Consider the following 8,738-nt stretch of genomic DNA (forward strand, 5'->3'; position numbering starts at 1 on the left):
TCAGGACAAGGCATCCATTCTCATCTCTGAAAAAACATCCCATTTTAGAGTGCTGCTGGCCAATCTGCTTAGCCAACAGCGTTGTAATCCAACAGTGCCAGGTTCAAGGAGTGGCCACTGCTGGGACTGCAGGCAATCCCTTAAGGAAAAGGACTAATGGACACCGGTGATAAAAGGTAATCAGCACAACGTCCAGTTATGCAAACACATGTCTGATAAAGGTAATATCAAATGACAGCAAGTTTAAATTTAATTACTTGGTCAACTGGCTGAAAGATCTAAAGTTGACATCACAATAACTTGGTGCTTAGCATGGAGTATGCCAGTGATTTTGATGCCTATGACAAACAAAATTCAAATTGCAGAAGTGTGCCTTAATAAAACAAAACTCAATGACTTTCTGACACGTCAATGGTCCAATAAAAGCTCTGTGAATGAGAACAAACAGCAAAGATTCACAATGTTGCTCTTTCCTTCAGAAAACTGCCTTTCATGTTTCAGAATTGCTATCAAGGCAAAGAAAGCCTTCTTACATTTTTCAGTTTTTATTTTAAATGCAACATTGAACAAATTTGGTTTCCTAACAAAGGCCTGAATGAAAACTCAAATTCCTAAAACTACCATTAATAGATTATTTTCCCTCCAAATTGAGAAACTAGATTGGAAATAAAAGAGAAAACAATGAAAGTCAAGAAACAGTGATTAAGTTATAGATAGCAAGCACAAATTTAACAACCTGAAGATTTTGGGAGGAAGGGAAGAAGTGGGGGAGGCCAGGAGCTCCACAGTTCGAGGTACTGTAAAGAGCAAGTTAGAGCAAAAGACTATGTACACATATTGATTTAAACACGATAAGAAAGTAGGGAGATATAAGACTGTCACATCTGAAAAGTGGAAAGAACAAGACAGGACAGTTACAGTACAGTAGCGTTTAGTGGGATGCAACAACAAAAGAAGCTGGAACAACAGGATATGGCTCAAGGAGCTCAAACAGAAAAGCTGCTGATGCCTGAGAATACAGACCTTAGAAAAATTGCAATGAAGTACCAGAGGACAAGTTACAGCTTTCTTATTGCCTAATGCATTCTCTTGTAACCCTGGCTCAGCAAGTTTCAACTGGTCACTCCACTTCTCCTCAAAATGATGAAAAAGTATACAAGGGCATTTCTGTAAGGAGAGATTGGATTTCAAAATGGACAAATTTTAATTGTGGTTTTAATTTACACATAAAAATCCCATTCAATTATACATGTGAGGATGAAAAGAGCAATAAATGTAGCATTAGGCCATACTTTACAGTATTAAGACGTGAATGATTTGAAAAAGCCTGAATGGTTTGGAGTTTTGATACTTGCACTCTTCCTGAATTAACTTCACTATACAAAATCCTTATCCCTTTATTTTCTTGAGAAGAGGTTAAAATGTTTTTAAATGTTAGCTGACAAAAAGCAGTGCTTCCCTTCTCAATTGGTAAATAGTCACTTGGCTTTCAAAATTAAAAACTATGCAGACAGTCACAGATAATTACACAAAGACTTTCCAAATTATAACCGAGAGCAGAAGTCTATTTGGCTAAGTCCAAGATCAATACTCTTGCTACAATAAAATGAATCTTAAAATCTTTATGAAACTCACCCTAGTACATTTTCAAGATATATGGTGCAGTTCTTCACCATCCCCAGGGCAAAAGAGTAGGCATTCTTTCAAGCAAACCACACCCAACCACCATTCTTAGATTGGAACGTATCCAAAACAAGATCAAAATTTAAACTACTGACCCAATAATAAGACATCGGCTTTGATAATATTTCAAGCATGCTTGAAGTACCAACATCGCTTTTTCACTTTGTGGTGCTTCCTTATTTCAGCATTTTAGAGCTCCGAAATTGATACAAGAGATTTTGAAAAGTTATAGGATAGACCCAGAATAATTACTTTCTGAATTACCTTACCCGTGTTGATTGGCAGGGTTCAGAAACAGGCTGTACTCCACTAGCCACTTTTGTTTGATCTTTCTCAATTGACGACTGTCGTGCCTTTCCATTCTTAAGATGATCTGATAGTGGCAATTTAGGTTCCAACCACTCAATTGTTGCCCCTGAAACATATGGCAGCTCAGCTTCAATTTTTTTCATAATCACAACTGGCAGAGGATTACTGCCATTGAAACTAGTTGCATTTCTTAGTAACAAAATGAAATGTTCAAAGGAAAACCTATGACTGGAGCCTGAGGGAACGCCTACTGTCGTCACTAAACCTATCAGGATTCTGACTGGTGCATTCTTATTAATCTATGTCTCTCAAAACTACTGAAATATGATAGGGGCAAGTAGATCTTGAAAATCATCTGAGACCGGAAAGTACAGAAGTGATGCGTAAAACTCTTTAAAAATTAGTCCAAAGAACAAATAGAAATGTGACGTAATTCCAGCTAAAACAATTTAAAATATAGAATACTAGAATTAAAAAGATAGGGACAAATAAGGAGTCATAGTAAAATGTCCTTTTACAGTTTATTGTTAATTAATAATTAATATTTTTCTCTGTCATTGAAAGAAGTTGAGCTTTACAGCAGCTTTACACTGGCAGAACAGTCCAGTTAATGTTTCATGGATCTCAGGTTGCTGCACCTCTCATCAGAGTAGGCTTGTTTCCTAATAAATTATTAAACATCCATCAGTTTCAAAGACAAAGCAAAATACAACAATCCAAAATGTTTTCCAGGCTAGGTCAAGATAACCAATCTGTACCTCATTTCAGAACTTCTGAATTGCTTTCAAAAGCACGGTCAGTAATGTCTCTAGATCCTCTCCTCTGTCAGAGTACAATTTCAAGAAAATTCATAAATGAATACCATTTATACCTGCGACATTTGAACTCAAGTAAAATTGCGAAGATGGGAAACATTTTCTCCAATTTTCCACATAGAAAATTACTTCTTTGTCTGCCTTAACAAAGTGGGGGCCAAATGAAGAGCGAGACCTTCTTAGCTTTCTGTGCTATACAGAGAAAAACCTCAGTTTCTCTAATCTGTCAATCACTCTCTGAACTGATGGATGTACTGCACTTAGAATTCCCAGATGGCATTTGATAGAGTACTACCATCAAAGCTTACTATGGAAAATAAAGACTCATGATTTAGGAGATAGCATATTGGCATGGATTGAAGACTGGCTGGCTGACTGGAAGCAGACAGTAGATATAAAATGGGTCTTTTGTTTAGGTTGGGAAGATATAACATGCATTGTGCCACAAGGACTGGTGATGAGATCTATGATACTTATACAAACTTCAGAAGGTACTTAATAAACTTCTTTAGAAGAGACTTCTGGTTGAAGCTGAAGAACTGAAAGCAAACTAGTGACCTGGTTAAGGAATTAACTGAACAGGAGATGGAAAGCAGTGAAAATGGGCAGGTGCTCTAATTGGTTGAATAACAGCAGTGTTCTACAGGGATCCATGTTAGAATCTCAACTATTCAGCGTATTTAATAGTATCTGGGATGATGGGATTAAAATCCACAAATCTAAGTTTGTTCACAACACAGATAGTTGACCTTTGTAACTAAGCAGTGGACAGCATAAAATTAAGAGAGATATTAATGGACTTAAGTGAATGGGCAAAACTGTGGTAAATTATTTCAGTATTGGGAAATGCAAGGTCATCTACTCTGCACCTTTAAGATATTGAGGAGGATACTTCTAAATGATGAAACATTGAAACAGTAGATGTTCAAAGTGATTCAGAAAGCAATGTATTTAGAACATTAAGATACCGTGCGTAGTAATCGAAAATAAATCAGACGGCAAGTGGAATACTGGTCATTTTATCTACAGGATGAAAATAAAAGCAAACAGAAGCTGCTTCAGCTATACAAAGCAATAGTTTGTCTACACCTGGAGTTTTCAGTAGTTACAGATGCCATACCTGGAGTTATTGACTATTGAGGGAGCATAGCATAGGATTTACCAGAATGCTACCTGGACCTTAAAGGTTAAAATACAAGGACAGGGTACACTATTTACAATTGTATTCTTTAGAAATTAGAAGGTAAAAGAAAGGTTTGATTAAAGTTTTCAAGAAATGAAGTCAACCGAGGCCTTTTAGGAGTAAAATTAGTGAATACTTTTCCGCAGACAGAATGGTTGGTGTTTGGGACTCTCCTGCACAAACAGCAATTCAGACTGTATCAAATGCTAATTTTAAGCCTGAGACTGACAAATACTTTTGGTTAATAAGAATCTAGGGGAGATAGTGCACAAGTGGGTAAATGAGTTGGTTATGGATCAACAATGATAAAATTGAATGACACAGCAGGTTCGTTAAGTTAAAAGGCCTACCCCTGTTCTCATACCTTTCTGAAGCCTCTTACTACCTGCCATTGCTTACATCATCTGGAACATTTATATAAGCAGCAAACTTTGACATTATGCCCTGTACATCAAGTTCAGACCAATAACCTATATGAGAAGAGCAATGGTCTTAATGTTGCTGTGAGAGGTACCACAGCATACTCCCCCGCAGTCTGAAAATTAACAAACCATTTACCATCATTCTGCTTTCAGTCCTTTATCCAATTTTTTATCCATGCTGCCACTGTCCCTTCAATTCTATGAGCTTTAAATTTGCTCAGTCTATTAACTGATACGTTATACTTCATCGGGGAGGCGATGGCCTCGTGGGGTTATCGCTGGACTGTTAATCCAGAGACCCAGACAACGTTCAGGGACCCGGATTCAAATCCCGCTACGGCAGATGGTGGAATTTGAATTCAATATGTATCTGGAATTAAGAATCTAATGATGACTGTGAATCTGTTCTCGATTGTCGGAAAAAACCCATCTGGTTCACTAATGTCCTTTTCGGAAGGAAACTGCCTTCCTTACCTGGTCTGGCCTATGTGTGACTCCATTGACTCTTAACTGCCCTCTGGGCAATTAGGGATGACAATAAATGCTGGCTAGCCAGCAACACTCTCATCCCGTGAATGAATAAAGAAAAAAAAACACATACCTTTAGAACTACATTTACACACCATCTACTGTCCTATTGCTTATTTTCCAAACCTAGCTCGCTGTGGCACACTCACCTCAGAGTCTGAAGTTTGTCAGTTTGAGTTCCATTTCAGAATTTGAATATAACAATCTAGGCTGTCAGTTCAGTGTTTACCAAGGGATTGATGCACTTTTAAAGGTATCTTCTTTTGAATGAGATGCTTACATTAACAAAGAATCCCTCAGGTCTACACAAAAAGATCCAACTGTATTCTTCAAAGACTGGAGTGTTATCCCCACTGTCTGGCCAATCAACAACACAAAGATTGATCATCTGCCCCTCATTACATTGCTATTTGTGGAAATTGCTGCATACAAACTAGCTGCAATGTTTTATACATTGGAACAATGACCACACTTGAAAGGTACTTGATTGGTTGTAAAGGATATCATGAAAGGCCTATATAAATGCAATTTTTATTGCTCTCTCTTTTGTGCTAATTTTCACTTATTAGCCAATACTTTGCTAATTGTCAGCCATTTTGTCCTGCATTTTTCTCTTAAAGTTTTCGCACCATTGACCCATCTGCAGTTGTGAAGGTTCTGCCCTTCTCTTTCTTTGAACAGAGGTATAATATGTGCATTCCTACAGTCCTCATACATTTCATTCACATGCAAAAAAGGAGGATGTGATCATTGTGGACAAAGCCTCTGCAATTTCCACACTTCCGTCCCTCCCTTGGAGGGACTACTACTTCGAGACCTGCCAAACTTCTGAGCACCTCCTCTTTATCTGTTTATTATATCCAATAATGCTAACTCATCCTTTACGGTTACATTTACGACTTTGTAGCCGTCTTCACAAAAAAAAGAGAAAATTCACATTTAGTACCTCTGTGTACTCTGTCCCCACAAGCATATTGCCTTTATGATCTTTAATTAGCCTCTTATTTCTAATACATATTTGGTATTAAAAATTAAAAGGTTTTCCTCTATGTCAGCCACTATTTTGTCTTCTTCTGGTCCTTTTCTCCCCCTTTACATAGATCTTCACTGCATTGAGTAAATTCCTTTGTATTATCTACTATAACATGAAACTTCTAAAAACCACTTAGTTAATCTATCAATTTGATGTGTTGGTTGAAGGATAAATTTTGGGCAGAATATAGGAAAAATGTTTTTTTCCCCCCCCCAAATAGAGGCATAGAATCCTTAACTTCTGAATACAAAAGGCAGAGATTGGCATTTCATTTGAAAGTGCACATTCTGCCAATGCTGCATTGTTGTGTCATCCTAGATTACATGCTCAAATTCAGGTTTAAACCCACAAACTGCCGGACTCAAGAAACAAGAGTGCTACCACCCAAACTGGCTTCATTTCAAAAAGGGAATAGCAAGAGTCATAACTAATGCTGCAAACTGTACAGTTTCAAGGGTCGGCCGCAGTTATACTGTCAACTTGCAACCTAAAGGCAGAGATCTGCACAGATGTAACCATGCCAAAAAATTCCGACTGTCAGTAAATTCCGAATTTATCACTCTTATACAGTTTGAAGATTTATTTTTTTCTCCCCTCTAACCATTAATTTAGTGAAAACATCAGTAAAAAAATTAATACTGCAAATGGTGAGAATCAAAAACAAAAAAAACAGAAGAGGCTGCCAAACTGCTGTGTTTCCAGCATCTATGCAGAAAGAGCTGATAGAATCACTTTTTCCCTCTGGATCTGCCAGACCTATTTCCAACATTTTCTGTTTTCATTTGATGAAAATAGTTCAATGACTAACCTGCAGCAAAGGAACTCCTCTGGCAGGCTGCCTGCTGGAGCTGGAGAATATGAAAGCAATCATTCAAACAGTTCATTGTTGCCATTGTGGTGGCTTTGAGCATAAGCAGGTCTTGGTCCAGTGCTGATATTTTTTCTCCAAAGGGAGGCAGTCCTTCAATGATTCGCACCAGATCCTTATGTTGTCCTTCGGCCTGGTTCATCATCTACTCAAAGTAAAATGTTTTTGAATTGTGAATGCTTTCTTTGTGTGCGTTTTTGTCAAAAAGAATAAGCAAACATCCTCCCTGTAATTACAGCAGTGTTTTCACTCAAAAAACATTGAGGGACAATTGGAACATTGGAAAATCTGATTTTAAGAAAACATATAGATTCAGTGCCATTTATTTCTTCAAAAAAGGTATTTTGATATATAAACACAAAATATTGTAAAAGCATAATAACACTTCACAGTATGCTAACTATAATACATAGAGCACAAAGTCTCTACTTTATACAGCTATCCCTCAGTTAGTGCTCCTAATGTGTTCTGAAAAATGGTGTGATAAATGAAAATCACTCTCCCTTAAGAAAACATATAATACAAATTGGTTAGATTCCAAATCTGCAGTGTTTTGGCCTAACTGGCCCAAAAATTCTCTTGCTCACTCCTAATAACTTAAGAGCAGTCTATTACTTACCAGGTGTTTCAGCTTACCTCCTACTTGTTATCTTGCTCAATTTGCTGCTTCACTTCCTATCTGCCTCATTCACCACTTCTCTCCTGACTCTGTCACTTGCCCATGAGTGAGGGTTCAGGAGAGAAACTAGAAAAGGAAGCAGCTACCAAGGGAATGAAACAGGCTGCAAGTGGGGAACTCTGGAAGGGAGCTGGTGAGCAGGAGGGGATGCTGAACAACAACCGAAGCCATCAAAAATAAATGGTCCAACGTCAGGATTTCACTCCAGAATGCCAAAGAAAATATTGTTCACACCGGGCTGTGTGGTTCCTCGTAAAATCAAAGAATGCCTGTAGCAGTAGATGGCCATTTAGCTCAACTTGTTCATAAAAAAAATCTTTAATTATCTGCTCTGATAGGTTACTATTCACCTCTGCAGCAGGTAGGATTTGAACTCAGACCTTCTGGTACAGAAGCAGGAACATTATCACTGTATCCATTGGGACGACATTAATCACTAGGAAGTTGACACTGCATACTCTCAGTTGACTTACAAATCACTCTCCCGGTGCCACATCATCAGTAGAGATGTAAAAAACATTGACAGATAGGCTGTTACAAAAGAGGTGATTTTACAAAATGATTGGCACGTCAAAGAATGAATCAGGAGATGGTAGGAAATGTTGTCACTAAGCTGACAATTTGATTTAAAGTATAATACTTCGCCAGCTTGAGATCGTTCACATGCTGTCCATGGATTGGCAAGTCAATGAGTCTGGCATGAGTTAATAGGCAGAATTAGTCAATTAGTGCACGATAAAGGAAAACTGAAGACAGGAGAAGGACATCAGTTAACAGAAGAGAATAAAAAAGAATGTGGCCAGTCAACTAGAGTGTCGGCTGGTGTCCCAAAGTGAATTTTCAGACTGAAAATCACTACTTTTATTGAACATAATTTCTTTCGTAGTAATGATAAACTTAATAAATTCTGGGAATCTTATTAAAACATGTTTATACCTGGAATGGATCTAGTAGCTAATCAGAATGAGTAAACTTTCAGCTTCGTAGGAACTGCAGATGCTGGAGAATCCGAGACAACAAGGTGCAGGGCTGGATGAACACAGCAGGCCAAGCAGCATCATAGGAGCAGAGAGGCTGACGTTTCGGGCCTAGACCCTTCATCAGAAAAGGGGGAGGGGAAGGGGGTTTTGAAATAAATAGGGAGAGAGTGGGAGGCGGATAGAAGAGGGATAGAGGAGAGGATAGGTGGAGAGGAAACAAACAGGTCGAAGAGGCGGG

At 38.1% G+C, this 8,738-nt stretch overlaps 1 protein-coding gene across 3 annotated transcripts in view; it reads right to left on the minus strand.

The window, feature by feature from the left end:
* osbpl11 (oxysterol binding protein-like 11) overlaps positions 1-8,738 on the minus strand; it is an 83,998-nt gene that overhangs the window by 24,544 nt on the left and 50,716 nt on the right. For all 3 annotated transcript variants that reach the window (XM_048599033.1, XM_048599032.1, XM_048599031.1), the window contains exons 6-7: positions 6,782-6,986; positions 1,953-2,098 (exon numbers count right to left, since the gene is read on the minus strand). In XM_048599033.1, coding sequence (XP_048454990.1) covers positions 1,953-2,098; positions 6,782-6,986 — 351 coding nt within the window. The remainder of the gene's footprint in view (positions 1-1,952; positions 2,099-6,781; positions 6,987-8,738) is intronic.

The sequence above is a fragment of the Rhincodon typus genome, chromosome 7, assembly GCF_021869965.1.
Source record: "Rhincodon typus isolate 14 chromosome 7, sRhiTyp1.1, whole genome shotgun sequence".
NCBI classification, from domain to species: domain Eukaryota; kingdom Metazoa; phylum Chordata; class Chondrichthyes; order Orectolobiformes; family Rhincodontidae; genus Rhincodon; species Rhincodon typus.